Source organism: Polypterus senegalus, chromosome 17 (assembly GCF_016835505.1).
Source record: "Polypterus senegalus isolate Bchr_013 chromosome 17, ASM1683550v1, whole genome shotgun sequence".
NCBI lineage: Eukaryota > Metazoa > Chordata > Cladistia > Polypteriformes > Polypteridae > Polypterus > Polypterus senegalus.
Window position 1 is genome coordinate 101,527,868 of NC_053170.1, and position 21,068 is coordinate 101,548,935.

Genomic DNA, 21,068 nt, shown 5'->3' on the forward strand with positions numbered 1-21,068 from the left:
AACGGCTTGCAGCAGGACTTGGGTGATCAGTGTCTCTCTTTATTTTTGCATTGAATTTGGAAAAACGAATTTTAAAGCAACGATACTGAAAGTGTGGACTTGTTGGCAGACGTGGCAGTGAGTGACTCTTCACTGCCTGGACCCCTGAGAAAGCAGAAGCTGCCCGACTCTTATCACGTCTCCTTAAACATGAAATCTCACTTTGGGATGTTAGTCTCGCACCTAAAGAGAAAAACGTAGCGTTGCGATGTTCTTTACGGGCACAGGGCACACCGTGGGCTCAACGAGAGTATAAAACGAGAAGAGTCGCCAGAGCTGCTCTCAAAGGTGGGCCTCTAGCCGTCGGGCAGCCCGGCCTGACCACGCAGAGCCACAGACGGGGGGCTTCACTCAAAGGAAGAGGGCCAAGGAGGGCAGAGCGGGCTTTATTTCTACACCAAACGGCGGGCGTCATGGCAGCACTCAGGCAGAGCTTCAGGCACGCAGGCCTCGAGTTGAGCATCACGAACGTCGGCTCACATTTCGAGACTTTTACAAAGAATAAAGCACAGGAACACGGCAGCAGCTGGCACTGCCCAGGTGAAGCAGCACCCGCACAGGGTGCCGTGCCCCGTTGAGCCTCAGGACTTCGGGTTTACTGTAAGAAATCGTACAAAGTCAGCATTGTCACGTTCAACAATCCGCTGCATAAGTTCCGATTTTCAAGTTACAGAAATGCAAGTTTGCTTGACAATCAATGAGCAGGAAATCAACAAAAAGTCAAAATGAGCGACAGCTGGCGGCACAAGCCCTGCAGTATGAGCCAGGTGCTGGCACTGCCACGGCCTCGTCGTCTTCTGGGCTGGCGACACGGTCACGCTCCTTCTGTGTAAACGCCGTTTAAAATGCAATTCCATAGGAATTTCAGCAGCCACTTCCTCTGTCGAGCGCCCGCCGGGCACAACCTCAGGGTTGCTGTGGCGAGAGTTTCTGCAGAATTCGACTGACAACTTCCTGTCTTTTCAGCGCCGACACGAGGTCCGCGTAGAGCGAGTTGATGGGCACGCAGGCCTCGTCCCGCCGCAGCTCCGTCAGCTGACAGACGGCGACCATCGCTGCGGCCGCTAGGAGGAGGAGGAGGAAGAGCTTCAAGACGAAGGGCCGCCAAGAGGTCTGAAGTTTGGGAGCGGAGCTCACGGCACACGGTTGTTCTAGAAAACGAAAGAAAAAACAAAGTCGGTCAGCGTGTCGGAACGTCCCGAGGAGGACTCGTCCATTTTAGGACCAATCATTTCATCGGAAGCGCGTTTGCCGCGCTGCTTACGTTGTTCTGCTTCAGCTTCCGCCTTCCGATTGGCGTCCCGCTGCTCCTGCGAGGCCCGCGCGGCCTTCTGAGCGTCGTACTCCCTCCTCTTCCTCTCTTTCTCCTCTGCCTTCTCCTTCTTCCGCAGCTCTCGCTCCCGGGCTTCTCTTGCTCGCTGCTCAGCCTCCCGCTTCTTCTCTTGCTCTGCAGAAACAACACCAAATGTGACAGACAGTGCCCGCTCTGCGCCCAGTTCATAAACTGCGCCCACGGCCACTTAGCGTGCTTGTGCTCGAGAACGGTGGTCTCCAAGGCTGATGTTGAGGATCTCGGCAGTCGCAGGCCCCGCTATTATGTAAGCCTAAACGTGTAGATGCTGCCCCCTTTGCCCCCCCAGTTTATCTCCTCCTCCTCTCTCCACAGCCTTCCTTGTAAACCCCGATACCCACTTGCTGCCACTTCTGCTCCGAGATAAACGATTCACGCTGTGCTGCTGCGGTTACTTTATGGCCAGCAGCAAACCAAGGAACTGCTGGTCGAGTTTCACCTCGTTATTCAGGCAGTGGGTGTGGAGGTGGGCCACCCCTAAAACGTACTTGGTGGTCCTCATCAACGACGGGTTGGGCTGGTCGAGGAGCCACACGAGGAAGGGTAGAGCAGACTCTTCATTCCCTTAATGTGGGAAGAGACGTCCTTCAGATTTTCTAGAACCCACCGAATCAGCAGGCCAATTTAAAGGGGGGGGGGGCTCGGTTATACTCTGGACCCCCAAGGGGGCTTCTCCGCAAAGTAGAGAATTAAAACAAACCTGAGAGCCATGAAGAACAACGGCACACATCCTGGCTCTGCCACAGCAACGCCAACACACCGACGGAGGCTCCTTAACACCAACAGCAGTGCGGATATTACTCGACTGCCAAGTGCCAAGTGTTTGTTCTTGTGCGAGTGTGAGTGTGTGCGAGAGTGTGAGTGAGTGTGCAAGTGTGAGTGTGTGCGAGTGTGAGTGTAAGTGTGTGTGCGCGCAAGCGTGAGTGTGTGCGAGTGTGAGTGAGAGTGTGAGTGAGTGCGAGTGTGCATCGGCTTATTTAAAGAGCTTCGGTTAAATGACCGATTTCCCCTTGGTGACCACTGGAGTTCTGCCTATGAACTAAAATGCCATCTCCCTCCCCTTTGTCTGTGGTGCCCGCTAGACTGGCTGGTAGATCATTCCGAGGGTCAGATGACCACTTTCGGGCCAGTATTGCCACCTGTCAGTCACTTTGAGGATTATTTCGATAAACAGTACGCTTATTAGACATATTTAAGTTGTGCCAAGTGCCCAGCAGCACCCCGACATCACACACTTTGTGGCAGACTTGGGTTTGCTGTTCAGTCTAAAATGAGTGAATGTATTGTACGGGCCTGGGGCCTGGCATGAGGGCTTTGTGCGACCCTACGCCATACTTACCACCTTCTCCTCTTTTGATTTTGGCTCACCTTTGGCACCCGTTCAGTATGCCACATGTGTATTGTACGCAGACCATCTTTGTGGACTGTGATGACACAGTAATTCCATGGGCACACTCACCACGTTCGGCCTGCAAACGTCGCTGCTTCTCCCGGTCCAAGTCCGACTGCAGTATCCTCATGTGCTGCAGAACCTTAACGGAACAAAATGAAGATTACGCTACAAAGAGCACGCCAGCATTGGCACCTCGCCGTTACTCCACCAGCTCAGCGATGCCCAACTACTCTACGAAAGAATGAAACACAGTCGACCTGACAAAGCAAAACTAACAGTGAGGCTTCCGGTCCAAACCCGTCAGGGCATCGCTGGGCACAGGGTGGTGTGAGGAGGGCTGTCAGGCCCCTCCGTCACCTCCCCGAGGCTAAAGCGTCACGTGCGTCACTGCCACTTACGGACGTCTCGCCTTCTCCTCAACAAGCCGCTATTCTTGTCTACCAAACAAACTGTGCGAGTGGCTGGGGGGTTTGTCACCAGCAGTGACGGGGACAGCGTCTGGCCTCGGGCCATCACTCTACTGTACCTGTGGATCCCCACCTCATTCTGCCCTGCCACCCCCAGGTCAGGCCTTGTGAATGCCATCCAGTGCAAGTTGGCATGGCTGCTCGCTGTATTCCTGCATTTCGTGTCACCTCAGTTTAACTGCCTGGAGTTTTGTGACAAATCTCATGAGGGACGTTTTATTTGTCCATTAGTAAAAGTGACAGAAGTGCCAGTGCCTCGATACCGACAGTACGTTACTCTTCCGTTCCAGTTCTACTCATTTTGAAAATCTGTCAAGCAGGTGGCGGGGCACACATCTACAGAACCAGCAGTTAACCAGCCAGTCACATCAGTACCAAGGTGCCAGTTAGCCCAAGTGTCCTCTTTCTGGTGCCACACCCAGCCTGACTGACTGGTGGTAGACCTGCAGGGTGTGCCCACCCACCGACTTTCAAAACTCCATCAGCTAATCAGTCGAAAGCAAAGCTGCAATTGGCCACTTGCAGGAGTCTGCTAGCTTTACGTTTTAACCCGGCTGCCAACTTGGGATTTATATGGCATTACCACTGGCCACTGCCCGACGTCTGCACCCCAATCCTCAAAAAGGCTCCCCTGGACTTGGCTGGAAGGCATCGGCATGTTACGGGCAGAGAAGCCCACCACTGTTCATACCAAACCCTGCCATGTCCCAAGAAGCACAGCAACAGTGGCAGCATCCTGCTGGTGGGACAGAACTGGGCACCTTGTTAGAGGGGCACAGTGCCAGGAAATACAACAAGAAAGCTTCTGTCAGGCCCTGAAGCCTAAAAGAGTCAGGCAGGCCAAAGCAGCTCTTGGGGACTCAGGAGTAGAAGGTGAATGTCACTGAGGGGATCGCAGCCCACCGGACTCAATCAAAATGGAAACAAACACCCACACAGGGGGTCTGCACCTTCAGCGTGGCACAGAAGTCAGCCGAGGACCGTGACGATGGCACAGTGGTACAGCTGGCAGGTTTCAATTCCAACACACTTCTGGTGGTCGCCGTGGGAACCAGGTTTGTTTTTTTTTCTTGAGCATGTGACCTTTTAATGAAAAAACTGCTAAGTGGCATCTGAAACCCAGCAACACCTGATGGCATCAATGGCACCTCCCTGCCTTTTCACATTTTTGTGGCTTGGCAGAACAATTAAAGGTGACACTTACATGGCTGGCACACGCCCTGCACTGCTTCTCGTCTAAGCAGTCTCCTGCGACCTTGGCCAGCGTTGCCTCGAGTGGATTATCCTTTAAATCCAACCACCTCAGATTCTGGGAAAAAAGGTGCAAACAAGACAAACAATCAGCTTTTTAAGTTGAAACACAGCACGTGATCTGATCTACTGAACCAGCATGGCACTGGGCACCAACACCCGTCTGCCTTTCAAAAGACACCCTGAAATTGGCACATTTCGAAACGTGGAGGGTACCGAGACTAACCCTTCACTTCTGGTAGGACTGGCAGCTGCAATGCGTTATTCAGAGGTTACCCAGGCTTCCAGTACGCCCAGTTCCCCAGTGGGATGGCTTTCTTATCTGAACGCAGACCCGAGGGCACATTAAGATCCCAAAATGCCAGCCTATTAAAGACTTTATAAGGACCAATAAATCAACAGTGGAAGGTCCGGCGTCTTCTCCCTGCTGGTAGAGGAGATGCCCTGGTTGTCCGAGGCTGCAATTCCACCTCTGCCGTTGGCACATGCCAATTGGTTGTGCTTATTAAAGTACGTATGCAATATTCTGAAGTGTGACGGGCCCTTGTCAACGTCCCACTGAGGCACTTGGCACCGCTGCTCTACTGTCACGGACAGCCTTGGAATCCACGGATTTCAAGATTGTGTGATCGTATTATGCGGGCAGCACAGACTCCGACTGCAGAGTGACATGGCCCTGCGACTGTCACACTCGGTGAGGGGCAGCACACAAAAATGAACTGAATTGGACCAAATCTGTACTTGTTCACAAAACTGAACTTTGACTTGTGCCCTCATTCTTTAAGACAATACAGACTGCCCGCTGTACCCACCAGAGACGCTCCTAAGGGGCACACATTCACACCTGCATCAACAGCGAATGCCCAGCATCCAGAGCCACATCTGCCAACGCCGTCACCTCACCAGAGTGGGCACATACTCCCCACTTGTACAGGGGGAGTCAACATGCCGAGTTTCATTCTGAAATGTAGTTGGTGCCCCCCAAACCTGGGCAGCACCAGGTATTCCTGCTAATATTCCGTAAATAAACAGAGGGTGAATGTCCTGCCATATTACGAGGCAAAACTTGTATTAAAAGAGAATGCGAAACACCATCGGGTTGTGAACTGTGCCCACTAGAAACCCCCAACGGGGCAGGACACCCACCCTAGGAGGAGCAGTAGCTTGTCATGTGGCCCCGAGTGAAGCCCCCCGGAGTGCGGCGGCTCTCGTTACCTTCAGCTGAGCAAAGCTGACCGGCAGGACCACCAGCTTGTTGTTATAAAGATCCACGTGCTGCAGGTTTACAAGGCGTCCAAACTCAGGGGGCAGCTGGACCAGTTGATTCTTGCTAAGATCCAGTTTAACCAAATGGGTCAGGCTGCAGAACTCTGACTGGAAAAGACAAACAGTTACAGTTGGCGACACGTCAACGCCTGGAAAGAAGAACCACGACAGGCTGGAGCTGCGATTACGGCCATCGTGTTCCATAAAAGCACTTCATAAATAACTCTGAGCGCGCTCAGTGCAGCCGGCGCCTGTGCCGAAGGCGGGCACCCACCATGGGCCCACTCGTACACCCTCACCCAGTCGTGCAGTGGAGTGGAAGCGTCAAATAACCTCATGTGTCTATCGTTATGGGCGTGAGAGGAAACCCCCCCAAAGACACCGGGAGACGGTGCAACCTCCACACAGACGGGTCAGGGTGGTCCGGCCAAAGCACACCACGTCGCCCACCTGAACCCAAACATGTTGGCAGGTGGAGATGATGAGGCCAGCAGGGGGGCACTTACCCTGTGGTTCGTGTGTAGATTCCAATGCCACAGTACAGGGGCGAGGACACTGTGCTGTAAAAACGGTGCCAACGTAAAACCAAGTTCCTGACTCTCTGTGGTCATAAAGGATCCCTGGGCACCTTTTGAAAATAGCAGGGCATACCCCTAATGTCCTGGCCGTCTAAATCACCCCTTTACAAATCATCCAGGTGGAGCTGCACATCGGACAAATCATCCAGGTGGAGCTGCACATCGGTGGCAGTTTAAGTGGCTCCACGCTAGACAAATGTCATTAATTCAATCAGAACCCTGGATCCATGAGGCGGCAGTGCCAACCACCCACCCACCCACCGTGCCACTGTGCTGACCCTGTCCCATCCTGTTGCTGTAAAATAAAGTACGGCCCGTCATCAAACTACTTGAGGCAGAAGAGGACTTACAGGAAGGACGCGCAGGTTGTTGCAGGAGAGGTCGAGCACCGTGGCTTTCGGCAGACAGGCCTGGGCAGGAGAGACAGACAGACAGAGAGAGAGACAGAGAGAGACAACTGCGGTCAGACGTTCGGCTGGATTTCTGAACAAACGTTAAAAACTGAAATCAGAAGAATAAAAAAGAAAGGCCAACTCCTCCTCTTCGTGAATTTGAACACACAAAGCTGTTCATTGGCGGCAGGAAGGTGAAAGAGTCCTGCAGTCGACCCAAACCAAGCCTGCCATTTTACTAGAGACGTCAACTGGCACCCCATGATGCCACCCAGATTCCATCTTACCAGGTCTTTGACTGGCACCTCGGTCAGGTCACTCAGGCTCAAGTCCAGCTCATTGCCGTCCAGCTTGTCTCTCAGGTTGACGGCTTTCCCGCTGCCTTTACTCATGGCGCCTTCCCTGGAAGCGTTAAAAACACTTTTGTTATTCCAGGTTCAGGTCCGCTGCTGCCCCACCACAGGGTCCACCACGCAGGCACCGTTCTCGGCGATTTCTACACCTCAGTACTTCAAACTCGGCCCCGATAGATTTACCCGCTTTACCCATCAGCCCACAAGCACTCGTGTCTGCTCAGGGTCTTGCTGAAGGGGGCGCTCTGCAGATGGCTTGGACTTTATGGAGCTGCCCACTACCGTGTGTGGATGGATTTTGTATTCTTTTGCCACTGGGCTTCCATTTCTTATGTTTTGGTTGTTAAGAACTTCCAGGGCTATGAAGTTAAGCAGATAATGTGCCAGGCGGGCGGAGAGCACCAGTGCCAGAGTCGCCCTGAGGAGCACACCATGCATGTTACCATCTAAACGGTCTTTATTTTGGCCTCCCACTCAATCACAGTACGTCCTTACCTTTTGGTTTTTCTCACCCAATCTTATTACAAAGCGGACATCGCAGGCTTCAATCCTTACAGCTTTCCCATTCAGACTCGAGAGGGGTCGTTTTCCAGAAGCCGCACCAAACTTCCCAATTCTGGCTCAGATGGCGTCGTTTACATCTTAGGCCATCACGTGACGCTTTACAAAGCAGTCAGCCAAGTATCGTATCCCCTGGCACATGCCGACATCACTAGATGTGGGGCTCACCCTGCACACCCCATTATCTATTCATGTCAGGACGTATCTATTGAGGTCACTACGGCCCAGCAAGCTCTGCTTTAACAAAGCGGTGCGGAGTCCGCACGTTCCCTCTGTGCGCCCGTGGGAATCTCCCTCAGCTCCACGACGGGCTCCTAACAACCCCCAGAGCCTCAACTGTCAAGTGCAAATGGGCGAGTGAGTGTGCCCCGGGCCGGCCTGGCACTGCCCATGACCACATGCTGCTTAAGGAAGGTTTATAAAGATGGACCTGCGAGGGTTGGGACGCCGAGCGGGTTATAAGCCCCCGGCCTACAGTCCAAGTCATTCTTCGCCATTTAACACGAAAGGCAGGCGGTCGTCCAGAATCACAAACAAACGTCCGAGCAGCGCGCCGGCGTCCAGCAAGCTGACCGCTTTACTCATTCATTGGGGAGGCACACGAGGAGCTTTCCCCTGCATAGACCTCGCGGACGTGTAGGTAAATGAATTGCGCGTTACCTACGTGGACCACTAAAGCACCAAAGTTCACACACTGCTGATTCTTCTCCAACAACTTACCGGACGATTGATTTACAGTGCGATCAGCCTCTTCTATGGCGGCGCCTCCTCGACGAACGAACTCGTAGCAAAATGCGTCGCCAGCAAACGCGTGAATCTGTGCAGTTTAATGCCCACTACGCGCTCCTCTTCTGCACCGCTCGCCCAATTCCAAATGGCTGGAAATCCACGTCATTGAAATCGGTCCACGTACACGAAGCGTCGCGAGAAAAAGGGCCGGATCTCGCGAGAATTCTATTATGACGTCGACCCTGCAATAGACATAGAATTACTAGACGCCGCATGACCGGCTGCATCGTACGTCAACGTCGCCGCCATACTGCGAGTGGCACTGCTGTGGAGTCAAGTAATGGATAACGTGCTGCTTGGGATTGTACAAACCGCTGGACGCTCCAAACCAGATCCCGGGGGATTACACTTCACAGGTAAGGCTGAACAATTGTTTGGTTATATTTGGCCATTAGAAAATCCCGTTTTATAATCTTAGCACTCAAGGTCAACTTACAATAAAATGAAACAACATTAGTAAAATTAAAACAAGACAATGATAAATGAAAAAGCAATAATTAGCAAAGAAACAAAGATAACTGGTGGTACCAGTACAAAATTCACAATTGGTATGCCAGTTTGAAAAGAGAAGTTTTGAGGGCAGGTTTAAAATGTGTTATTGAATTGAGGCCTTTCTAATCTTCTATCCCAGCTCTGCTTGGTTCAAAACTCTGCTTGTAGAGTCCTGACACAGACTGGCATCCTGCTGCACCTTCACTGCTCCCGGTGTCTTACGGGATTGAATTTCAAATTCCGTTTCTAACATGCAGAGCTTTAAATAGCCTCACGTCGAACTGCGCCAGCGACCTTCTCCATCACTCTGCTCCTGACTGACCGGGAATGCCCTGTGACCCCGGCAATCGTGTTGTGCCCACACTAACCTGCACGCTGCGGGTGACAGGGCATTCAAGTGTATGCAGCGCTGTGACTTTGGAATGACCTCCCGAAGTGACTCGTTTTGTTTGTAATTTGTTTGTTTATTTCATGTAAAGCACTTTGAGCGACATTATTTGTAGGAAAATATCAATAAATGTTGCTGTTGAACTTGCTGCCCCTCTCTGTCCGTCCGTCCCTCCGTCACACGTTATGTTATTTGTTCAAGACTTCTTTGTAGTATTTTAGTCTGGATTACTGAGTTTTTTTATTCAATGTGAATGCTTTGTATATCTTGCATTGATCTTTATTTAGTGTATCCAGTGTTAGAGATAACGTCCTGTTGTTCTTCTGGATTTTGTGAAGTGCTTGAATAGAGGAATGGGAGGTTGGGAGCGGGCGCTGATGGCACATTGCTGTGCCCACCACATGACGAACCTCCTGGACTGGGACCCGGGTGACACCGCAGCAGCACCACACTGGCACACCTGCCACCAGCCCCCAAGTGTTCCCTGTAAGTTGGAGGACCTGCCTGGAGGGCTGGGCAGATGAACGTCACCCCACCCAGGATGGCACAATTGCAGGTTAAGGGCCCAACGGAGCAGAGTCACTTCTGACACTTATGGGATTGGAACTGGCAACCTTTAGCCTCAGAGCCTCCTCTCCACGGCCCGCCATCTCTCTCTCTCTCACTCTATACAGAAATAAAGAAGTAAATTGTGTCATTTGTAGTATTTTAGTTTTTTTTCGTTTGGTGGCCTGTTGTTTATAATAACAAGGGATACAAACTAGAGAAGTTCTATAAGGCAGTGAATCTACAGTATATTAATAAAAGTGCAGCAGTGTGATTGAGGATCGCCTCGCGACGCTGACAACTCCCCTGCACAGCCTCTTTCTTTCTTCTTCTCTGCGTTGTGGTCGGGGAGACTGAGAGGAGCTTCTGGCCACAGTCCATCCACATGCTAAATGAGGACCACGCCAGGATCTACGTGATGCCCTGCGGGTAACTCTGCTGTATGAAGTTTGTGATATTCTTTTATAATATTAATAGAGTGCCGTCATTGATATGTCTGGAGCTGAAGCTTCACAATGTACCGCCTGGTTATTGATTTTATTGTCACGTCGTATTGACTGCACACTGTCAAGTGAAGGAAGTGCCTCCATTGTACAAAATGTTACTAACAGTACACGTTGTGAATGTAACACATGCTGCTCAATCGCCAACTGTTTTACCTGCTTATGCCTATTTTTACACACACACAGAGTGTATACCCGGCGGTAAAGACAGGCGTGTTGACAGAACTATAAAGCGCCTTTCGTTCTTCTAATGCACATTCTAAGGTGAGTTCAGCAGTTGTGCAATGCGTTCAGCTGCATTCGACTAATAAAGTCTGATTTTATTTGGTGTGCCACCTCAAAACCAGGCAACAATGGACTAATGAATGTGGAAAATAACCTTTTTAAAGCCAACAGTTCACTTACTAAGCACGCAGCACCACTCGGCATTTCCCTCTTTGGCTGGCCTTTCACTGGCACACAATTCCAGTTTGTATTCCAGACTGGGCTAAAGGCCGGACAGTAATTTCAGTTGTTGAGCTGAACTGGAGTCCTGCTATTGCCTGCCGTCAGCTGGGTTTCTGAATGTCATGTTAACCAGGATAAGGTGACATCTCTACAGACTTTGCGCGACCGAGGGGCACCTGGTATGACATCCATTGTGAACGCCAAAGCAGCAGGGATTGACGAATACCAGAACGTGACTTCAGGTCCACACAAGCAAAGTTTATCCCACGTCAGACACAACGCAAGTCCACACGACCAGCCTGACTCTAAAGGTCTGAGGGAAGTCTGCCCAGAGCACTCCAGTGGCATACACACCAGGCAGGTGGACTTGCTGCCCACAGTGTGGTGCCACGCCTGTGCAGAAATGAATGCCAATGATCCCCTTTAGCTGACCACATTTTTTATTTGCTTTCTGAACCCTCTGCCCTCAGGGCATTGACATCATTATGCCATATTGCACAAGGGTGGGCACATTGCAGTTCTGCTGTGTTGCAATTTCACTCCCAGGATTCCACCAAGCCTGATCTGCCCAGCTCATTTCTTTCAGTGCCGGCGTACCTCCAGGGTGGCGGTTCAAGGGCCAATTGGGATCTTCTGTCCCATCAGTTTGCCCTGAACCACCATTTGTGCACACTCACCTCAACTCTCTGATGTGGATCTTGGACTGTTTGCACTTCTGGCATACCAGCTCCTGACCTTGGCTCAGCTTAGCTGATGGAAGTTCAAATATTTACATGGCAGAGTTAGTGAGCACAAATGGCATTGCCCTTTTGGGCCTCCTCTTCACCCTTCCCAAAGGTGTAGGTTGTCAATCTCGAGGTAGCAGCTCAGGCTGGAACTCGGGTGAAAGGACATAGAAATCAGCGAAAAGAACTTGAGTGAGAAGTGAGGTGACGTTCTTCGAGTCCTTTGTCTTTTCATCATGGAGGTCAATATTTAAGGGCCTCCTGACACACAAACACGCATCGCGTCAGCCAAAACCCTGTCAGCAAATCCTTTATTTGATATGCCCATATATCCACATTGGACCTGATCAGACCGCTTCACAGCTGATCCTGGATGGGGAATGAAAACAAACCGCCTGGATAATCCCTGCCAAGGCCCATGACGCTTGTTTAGCTTTTTCATTCAGAAAGTGGGCTTGTGCCACGTCTACAGTGTCATGCCTGCATGGTCTGCCAATTCAGACTCATCTCAGGAGACTTGCGACAAGAAATTCAGATACGCTTCGCTTGTACCGCTTTCACCCAAAAAAGACATAAATCAGTGACAACGAGTGCAGAATGGAGCTGCTAGAATCTTAACTAGAAAAAGAAAATCCAAACACATTTCTCCATCTTCTTTAATGTCACTACACTGGTTACCTGTGTCATTCAGGATTGACTTTAAAATTCTGCTTATGGTTTATAAAGCCTTAAATAATCTGCGCCATCTTATATATCGGAATGTCTGACACGTTATATTCCAAATCGTAACCTGAGATCCTCAAATGAGTGTCTCCTTATAATGATAAAGCTAAACTTAAAAGAAGTGGTGAGGCGGGCAGGCGGCCTTCTGCTGTTATGAACCTAAAATCTGGAATAGCCTGCCAATTGGAATTCACCAGGCTGATACAGTAGAGCAGTTTAAAACACTGCTGACAACACATGACTTTAACATGGCCTTCTCCTAACTTCACTTTAACTTAATCCTGATACTCTGTATGTTCAATTCATCACAATAACTATTCATAGTGGCTCTAAAATCCGTACTGACCCCTAACTCTCTCTTCTGTTTCTTTTTCCTGCGCCACCTCCACCTACTCAAAGCTTCATGATACTCCAACAATGATGGACGGATTAAAAGGCAGAAGTCTACGTGACCATCATCATCATCATCAAGTCTTTCCATGAGAACCCTAAATCCAAAGAGGACTGTTCCACTTATGTTAGGTAGAATGTCCAGAGGGGACTGGTCAGGGGGTCTCATGGTCTGGAATCCCTACAGATTTTATTTTTTCTCCAGCCGTCTGGAGTTTTTTTGTTTTTTCTGTCCCCCCTGGCCATTGAACCTTACTCTTATTCGATGTTAATTAATGTTGATTTATTTTGTTTTATAATTATGTCTTTCATTTTTCTATTCTTTAATATGTAAAGCACTTTGAGCTACTGTTTGTATGAAAATGTGCCATAGAAATAAATGTTGTTGTTGTTGTTGTTGTTCATCTCCAGGCGCCCTAATACTTCAGTGTGGCCTCCTAGTGGTGGAGACAGAAACGCACAGGATCGCGGGCTCTGGCCACACCACCCCAAAGCCTGGTTGCACCTTCTTGCTCAGCTCTAACCAAGCTAATGTAAAGCCTACGGCTGAAGGTTCAAGCCACTGCACCTCTGACTTCTGTCGTCTTGTGTGACGCCAAACAACTGCCAAAGCCAACTTTGACTGACAAAGGGAATTAAACATCTGCACAGAGAAGGCCGCGTGGGGAGCCGAGTGAGGTCTTCAGAAACCGCAAAGGCACCGATCAAGATGATCGAAACCACCTCGTGGACACACAGGGGAAGTGCATTCAAGAAAGGGGTTGGCGCCTTTTAAAAAGCATCAGGATGACAGCCCGCGGACTGAGTCACCTCTTCTTGTTTTCCAGACTTCTAGGGTCCTCCATTTGAGCCTCACTCGGGTCTCCTTGAAGTCCATCACAAGCCTTTTTATGTCAATGAACCTTTAAACGTGTCGAGTGTGACGTCTGCCGTGCGCAGCTTTGAGTGTGTTTTTCAGTTTTGTTCTGATCTTCTTGGGCTTTATTTGTCTGCATTTATGGTACTGTATGTTAGCTGAAAGCCGGTCAGTCACGTCTCTCTTCAGATTTGTACCTCACTGCGAACGAAAGCCTGATGCGGTCACAACATGTCTGACCGTTTGACACGTTACTGCCTCGCTGATCTCGGCTGTGGAGTTTGCTTTGCGTGCTCTTCCTGCGTCGGTGGCTTAGTTTATGTGGCCATTTTAAACTGTGGTAGGTAGCGGTGTGCGTAAGCGGGCCTCGCGATGGTCTGCTGCCACGTCCAGGGTGGGTTCCTGCCTTGTCGCTGGTGCTGCCTGGACAAGCTGATCCGATAACGTTTCATGATTGTGGTCCGCTTGTGAATGATCCACACTCACATTTTCTTTGTTGGAAATTTCAGAAGAGACATCAGCTAGGGGGCATATTGCGTTTTTAGGGGTACACAAAAGTCACTCTTCCTGTAACAAATGTGTGAAGTAAATGTTTTTTTCTTATGAATTTTGACTTTTAAATTTCCATCTGCCCTTAATTAAGATAAGCCTTCGTCCTGTCTGAGTACACATATGTCTCAAGGCTTAACTTCATCTCAACACCCAAACCCACCAAAGTTAAATAAAATCATCATTATGGGCTGTGAGTGGCTTGGGCACAGCACTTAGTGGGGCTACGTCACAGCAAATGTGGGTGAAAAGATGCAAAGGGGTGAATACACTGGGCCTGGCGCAGGGTGACCAGCTTCTGTCAGCCATGCTAACCTTCTCAGGCCAGACCCTGTGTCCTCAGAGGTAGGCGCTTTCAGCGGGCACTACGTGATGATGATGTTGATCGCTCCAACCCACATTCAAGCGAAGACTTGAGGTAAAGTGAAGCGTTAACTACTGTGCCACCCATTCTGCCACTTGAATGTATTACAGACATTGAAACAATTGCTTTCTGCAACAAAAGCCAATGAATCACGTTTATTGTTCAACATTTATATTTTTGCTGAAGTTAGTTGGGGTGTTTTGACAGCCGTATGCCAAGACCTCACCCTGCTCAGTGTCTGCCAGTCTCAGACTGACATTACGCCAGGCCCAGCTTGGAGCCAGAAATGAACCAAAGCTAAGTGGCAGACACAGGGAGAGGAAGCAAACTCTACTCCGACAGTGACCGCGCTGGAATCCAAATGCTTCGGAGATATGATGTCCCAAACGTACGTGAAATTAGACGGAAACAAATAAGCAGCAGAATGCTAGCAGCAAATTAAGAGTACAAACGTGTTTTTGCCTCGTGTTACAAACTTGATGCATTAAACGAAAAGGTCACCATCACCATCACCATCGGCGCGGCTCGTCATTCAAAAATCGCGCAGCATTCTGACTTCCGGTCACCCAGTTGGCGCGCGAGCCGAGAGCTACCGTAAGACTCCGAGCACGCGCGCAGTTCACGCCTTAGCATCTGGCCAAAGCATTCTAGGACTTCTGCGCGGCTTTTTAAGGAGGCCCTCTAATGAGCAGCTGATTGGTCGAAGGTTCACGTATGACGAGCTACTCGGTGGTCGGCGTTGGCACATGCTGGACTGGAATGTGTTTTTTCGGCTCGTCACTGGTCGAATTCGGGTAGTGAAATGGCTAACTGTGCGTGACCAGGGCACCTTCTCCTAAAACTAAACACTCACGGATTTATTCGCCCAGATCACTGCTCCATGCCCCAGAGGCTCCTCCTCCACCTCAGACCGCAACTCGACCCGGCTGCTCGGCGCCTTTTCCAAACGCGGGTGCAGCTCCGCAGCCACACATCTGGGAAGGCGCTTGTCACCCCGCCCCTCCAGCGTGCGTTTTACCCCGCCCTTCCGAGGACCCTTACTTCAGTCAGCACTTGCGGCTTCTCTCTTCACTCCCGCAAAGTTCTCCCCAGGCCAGGATGAGCACCCGGCTGATCGCTCGCTGTCTCTGCTTCCGCTGGGGGCGCCCCGCTGCCCTCGGGAAGTTGTCGCTGAGAGCCCTGCACACATCCAGGTGAGTAGAAGTTGGGCACGAGATCGCCGTTCTTCGACCAGCTCTGGGCGTTGCACACCCCGTTTATTTTCGAGCCAACGTGGGGCAATTTTCTGCAGGCTTCGTTATCAATGTTAAGTTCACTAGAGGGCCACTTGAACGAGGCGCCGGTGTCCGGGGCGGCTTGACTCGCGCTGTGGTCGCAACTTGTACACAACTAAGTGAGTACAAAGCGGATGGTTTGTCAAATATCCATTCGTGAACGTCGAACCTCCAAGCCCAACGATGACAAACGGGGCAGCTACCCCGCCCACCCGCTCGAGGCGTTTTGCGGAGTGTCGACGGCCCGCCAGCTCCAGACTCTTAACGTTTGTTTAGGGGAGATAAAAGCAGTTCGAGTCGAAGGAGAAAACGGACGCATTGAAGGAGCAGATTATGCAACTGGGAAAGGCGGAAAGTGAACTAATACAGTAGGCTCTCCGTTATACGGCGCATGGGAACGCGACCCCGGAGACGTCTCGTGGATTCGGTGCAATACGCCCCCTGCGTGTTTTAACCCTCCATATCTCGTTACGCTGATGTAGAAGCGCGTGGTTTCGAACTCGCGGACACTCGGGGCATGTCGCGAAGTGGGGGGCGGGGAGGCCAGAACGGGTTTTGAGCTCGCAGGTTTGTTTAAAAATCGTACAAAAACCGAAGGGAAAGTTTGGGGGCTTAAAAACTCCTGAAGACCCCCCGCCCCGCCATTGAGTTACACCCGCAAAAGCAACCGGCGTCCACCTGCGTAGTAAAGGATGGCCTTCTAATGCCTCACACCCGAAGTGAGCTGAGCTGATACGGCAGGGGTGTCACACCGGGGTGCCTGCTGCTTTGCGTCTCAATCAGCGAGTCGTCTCACTTCGAATTGATTTCTTTGTTTTAATTAGCTGCCTAATTTCATTTTTTTTTTGAGAAATGAGCGCTTGTGTCAAATGTGCATTCACAAAAACAGGCGTATCTGCATTTTTGAATGCTTTTGTCATTTTCATTTGAATTACCCATTATTTCAAATTTAATTTACCCTGGGGGGGTATGTGTGGCCTTCTAGCATTCTGTGCCCTCTGACCTCGTGTCTAATTCACTCAGATGGCCATAATTAGGATACCATTAGTGTTAGAGAGTTAAGAACAGAAACTATGCTAAAAATGAATATTTCTAATTACTTCTGCTCATTTCTAGATGCAAATTTAAGGAAAAAGAGCACCGCTTCTTGATTAATCTGAGGCAAAATAACTTGCCGATTTATGAGACTGAAACAAAACCAGTTGCTATAATTGGGGTCCCACAGGACTGGGATTGAGGATCACTGGTAGGAGCACAGTGTAACTACCCCTCAGTGGACACCAGTCTGTTCTTGGCACACACAATGGCAGGCCAGCTGGGATGTCACATTGGTGGGCTCTGTGCAGACTCCCATGTCCCTGCCTGCAGTCCAATGCCTGATGAAGGGGCCTTAGCTGCCTCGAAAGCTTGCGTTTGTAATTTATTTAGTTGGCCAATAAGAGGCGTCATATCACCCCACTGTCTCCTGTGTCAGTCTATGGCTAACGCGGTACAGCACTCTACTGCTGTGCTATTCAGTGTGACACCCCACTTTACTCAAAGGTAGTTCTTAGGACCTGTGTAGGTCATTTTTCGATTTAAGCTAAAAGTCCTTAAAAATGGCCAGTTGAGTTTATTCATCTGTAAATGTTACACTTGATGAGCTTTCATGTAGCTTATCTGAACAAGTGAACTCTTAACCAGCTCTCCAAACAAATGACTTGTGTGCTTTCAGAGATAAGCTATGGACAGTTGTGTTCAAAGATCAGGGCCCGCATTCTTCATACACAAGACGTGGTAGAAGAAGGGGGCCTATGGTCCTATCACATCAAGTAAAAAACAATGACGAGAAATTCCTTTAAAAGCCCCCAGGCTGAGGGGTGACTCAGACCACAGTGGGCCACTGAGCTGCAACGGGGGTCTTGTGGCTAATTGTTTAGGTGACACGCAGGTCTGACGTGATTCAGAAGCCACAGTCGCGTGGCTCGCTCCTAATAAATGCAAATGAGTGGGCGGGGTTGTGAGGCCTTCCATGCTAAGCGAAAGCAAAGTGGCTTTGGAGAAAGCGGCGGTTACTCCGTAGAACTGCAGCATAACCGCCTAAAGTACTGAGAAGGGCGGACGCCTAACATTCAGATGAAGTGTCAGACTTTGTCAGTTTTTGTGGGTCGTGCTTTTTGAAACCTGTGAGCAAGTCATTGACTTCGCTGTCAGTCATCAGAGAGCTTGAGAGCCAACATGTCAGTCGTTGCTCAGCGGGTGTAACCCGGTCTGGAGGAAATCCTCCAGATTGTGAAATCTCAAGCTGCAATGCTACGCTAAGCTTCATCTTTTGGCTGGTATGGAGCAGGCTAGGAGATGTTTACCTGACTTGGGTACCCAGCGCGACTTGCGTTAACCCTTTTTGGTATTACCGCAACTGTCTGAAATGGGCCTGTTGTCAATTTAAGCAAAGAGTATGTGCTAAATCTCCTGCGTGGACTACGCCCAGGAGGTCATGTGACATATCACATCCGGTCTGCATTTGACCCCATGTGCGACACTCCAATTCCAAGGCTCACCCTTGCTAGTGGCTAATTTGGCAGCTATTAGACACACAAAATGCCCAAATGAGAACCTGATGGCCACTCAAAAGTAAACCAACAAACACCGTAGCCCACTTCGTCTCCTTGTGCCCCTTTTGGAAATTCAAATAGTTGTTGTTCTAAATCAAATTCATTTCAAGGCTGAATGCTGCAATGAGAGTCGGTGCCTTTTGGAGTACTGGGCACGTGGTTACAACTGCTGGGAGTTCACCGACTAATTTGTGTGGCAGGTCGAATGGCTGGCTGCTGCATACTCTGTGTTTGGCAGTTTAGGACATGCTGATATTTGATTGTAATGGAGAGTTGGTGACAAGTTTTCTCCTGGCGCTCAAGTCTTCTCTCCACACCTCCAAGACATCCATTTTAGATGAACCGGCATCTCTAAAGAAGCCTTTGTCCGAGCGTGTGTCTGAGAGCCCGAGTGCGGCCTGTCGATTCTGGTCATGTGTGAAATGTGCTGCCAGGCGCAGAGCTCGGCCATAATACTTCCACACCTGCAGCGCTGGGCACCTCCAATGAGCGTCCTGCCATTCCTTCATTGAAACGGATTTTAAAAACGTTTATCAACTGGAGCGACAAGTGAGTGTCGTGAGTGTGGTGTTCAGGTGTTAAAACCGCTAGGCCTCGGTGACATTCAAGCTCTCCAGGCTCTGATCTTTGACAGTTCACATAACAGTGGCATTTGTTCATGAGAAAGGTGCGATATAAATAAAGGAGAGGACAATGAAGAGTGATTACGGGAAATCCTGAATAGCGTCCTGTGCATTTACTTTAACCGGTGACATTTTTTTCAGTGGTAGATGGGGGTCTTTTTTTTTTTTTTTGATTAAGCTAATGGCACACTGCTGTAGTCTGGAACTTGGTATCTAACCTTCATTTTCCAATTCTTCTAATTCCAAAATGGGAATACCTGGCCAGTTGTTAATACGGAAGTAACGTTCCATCTGTTGCTGCACCACCAGAGCAACGTCTGTGATTGATGAGCGAGTTGGGCTCCTTCTGAAGGTGTCCATGTGCCTCCGTCGTTATTCCACCTTCACTTCACTGCTCACCAAAGCCACTTCTCGTCGGTCGTTCTGTTGCTGCCACTTTCCATGGGTGTATCCCCCCCACCTGCCCCCTTTATCATGCTATCCAGGTGTGTCTGTTGCCTTTAGGTAGTTGTGATCAGCTTGGCTTTCCAGGCAGTGATTAGAAGATAAAATGTTTACTTGAGTGTGCAGAGGAGTCTGCTGATGGCGATAATCAATCAGAAAGTGAACGAAATCGAAAAGCTGGGTGTTGGTCGACTAATGCAGCCGTCTGACAGGGCGTCTAAAGCACAGATGTGTGTTCATCCGCAGCTCCGCAAATGTTAATGTTTAAACAGCAGAGATCCATCGGGGAAAATGTTGCCGAATGTTAGTCGTGTTGCCAGAGGTTGTTACATTTAATATTCATCTCCTTTTATCTCATCTGCTCCAGCTGTTCGGACTTTGCTAGTCTGTCTAGTCGCACAGTGGTAGCCGAGCACTGAGGCATGGCCGATTTCTGCTCAGTCCTGACGGCAGGGCCTTGTCTACTCCGCTGTCTTCCTAATGCTGTGTATTCAAGTTACGTTTCACCCTGTCCTATGGTCGCCCATTTTTATAACACAATTTCAGGGAGTCTGAGTATTTCGCAGTGGAATTGGGTGCAAAACTGGAAGTAGTCCATTGCTTGGCACAGTCGGTTGAACTGAGCCACTCCAGCACTGACAGTTAGCCTACCATAATGCAGTGGCGCAGGGCTTTGTGTTCAGCTGCCTGGTGCTGGAAACTACATCCACTACCGCTGTGGTTGGAATTGCCAAGACAGAATTTTTTCATTCTTTAGTCTTTCTGGGGTGTGTGTGTGTGTGTGACAGGTGACAAAGTTTTATATGTCTGTGCCCCATGATACCACTGACAGGATTCCACTGTGTTTAAAAGAAGAGGGAGTAACTGAGTTCAGGTGGGTATGATGAGCCAGGTGTTCAGCCTTCACATGGTAGGGATGACCGAGTTCCACTAGAAGACACTGGGCCTCTGCTTCCTGCTACTGGGCCTAAATTAAAGAGGAAGACTTTGAAATCCTTTCTCAGATGTTTGCGTCCTGAGCCTGCAGAGGGCACTCATTTGATTCCTTTTGGTTACTCCAGTGTCCGAGGTGCAGATCATCCACCTGTTAAGCCAGTCAGCTCCTGCAGCTACATCCATGGGACTTCAGATGTGCCACTCTTGCCCAAAACCATAGGCCAGTGCTTGGATGAGACTGCAGAGAGGATCCCTGACCGGGAGGCTTTGGTGTTCTTGAAAGATGGCATCAGGAAGACTTTCTCCCAATTTAGGCAGGATGTAAGTAGAATTCTGTGATGTTGTTGTTCTACCTGAAGTAGTGTGGAGAATAAGTGTTACTTGTATATTTGTGTACTTCAGTCCTTCTAATGCTGCATTTGTGCTCTATGGGGAAAGATCACATGACTGCCCTGTGAAGTGGTCACCATGCCAATCCGCCAGCTGATACATATAATCGACTCCATGTCATCCCTTCGCCTTGCTTGTCTTTCCTTGAACCCAGTCTGTGGTGGCACCAAGGAGGTTTTCTGTCTATTAGCCGAGTCCACCACTCAGTCCAGAGATGAGACTTTTCCACTCCAAGGTCCTCCTGTGTCGTTGATCCCAATCGTGTGATCTTCAGCTTCAAGACTCTGAGTGGGCCTCAGTTGGTGTGACCTTTTGAATGCACTTGTGTGAAATCTAGACAAAGGTTGTTGCTTGGAGAATCGCTTATCTTGCATTAGAATGCTG

General features: G+C 49.8%; 2 protein-coding genes across 3 annotated transcripts in view; one reads left to right on the forward strand and one right to left on the reverse strand.

Annotated features, from left to right (window-relative positions):
* Window positions 1-18: 18 nt before the first annotated feature.
* Window positions 19-11,124, reverse strand: lrrc59 (leucine rich repeat containing 59). Of its 2 annotated transcripts, none has more exons than XM_039740840.1 (8): window positions 10,775-11,124; window positions 7,025-7,139; window positions 6,696-6,755; window positions 5,717-5,875; window positions 4,455-4,559; window positions 2,850-2,922; window positions 1,304-1,486; window positions 19-1,190 (listed from the first exon to the last, which is right to left on the reverse strand). In XM_039740840.1, exons 2-8 carry the CDS (start codon window positions 7,127-7,129, stop codon window positions 946-948), a joined length of 930 nt encoding a protein of 309 aa, XP_039596774.1. In that variant the 5' UTR covers window positions 7,130-7,139; window positions 10,775-11,124; the 3' UTR covers window positions 19-945. The 2 variants fall into 2 exon arrangements, with proteins under 2 accessions (XP_039596774.1, XP_039596773.1); XM_039740839.1 differs by lacking the exon at window positions 10,775-11,124 and adding an exon at window positions 8,372-8,565.
* Window positions 11,125-15,143: 4,019 nt separating this feature from the next.
* acsf2 (acyl-CoA synthetase family member 2) overlaps window positions 15,144-21,068 on the forward strand; it is a 54,328-nt gene continuing 48,403 nt past the window's right edge. Inside the window, exons 1-2 of the mRNA XM_039740664.1 lie at window positions 15,144-15,616; window positions 20,420-20,615. Of these exons, the coding sequence (XP_039596598.1) occupies window positions 15,522-15,616; window positions 20,420-20,615 (291 nt within the window). The 5' untranslated portion in view covers window positions 15,144-15,521. The remainder of the gene's footprint in view (window positions 15,617-20,419; window positions 20,616-21,068) is intronic.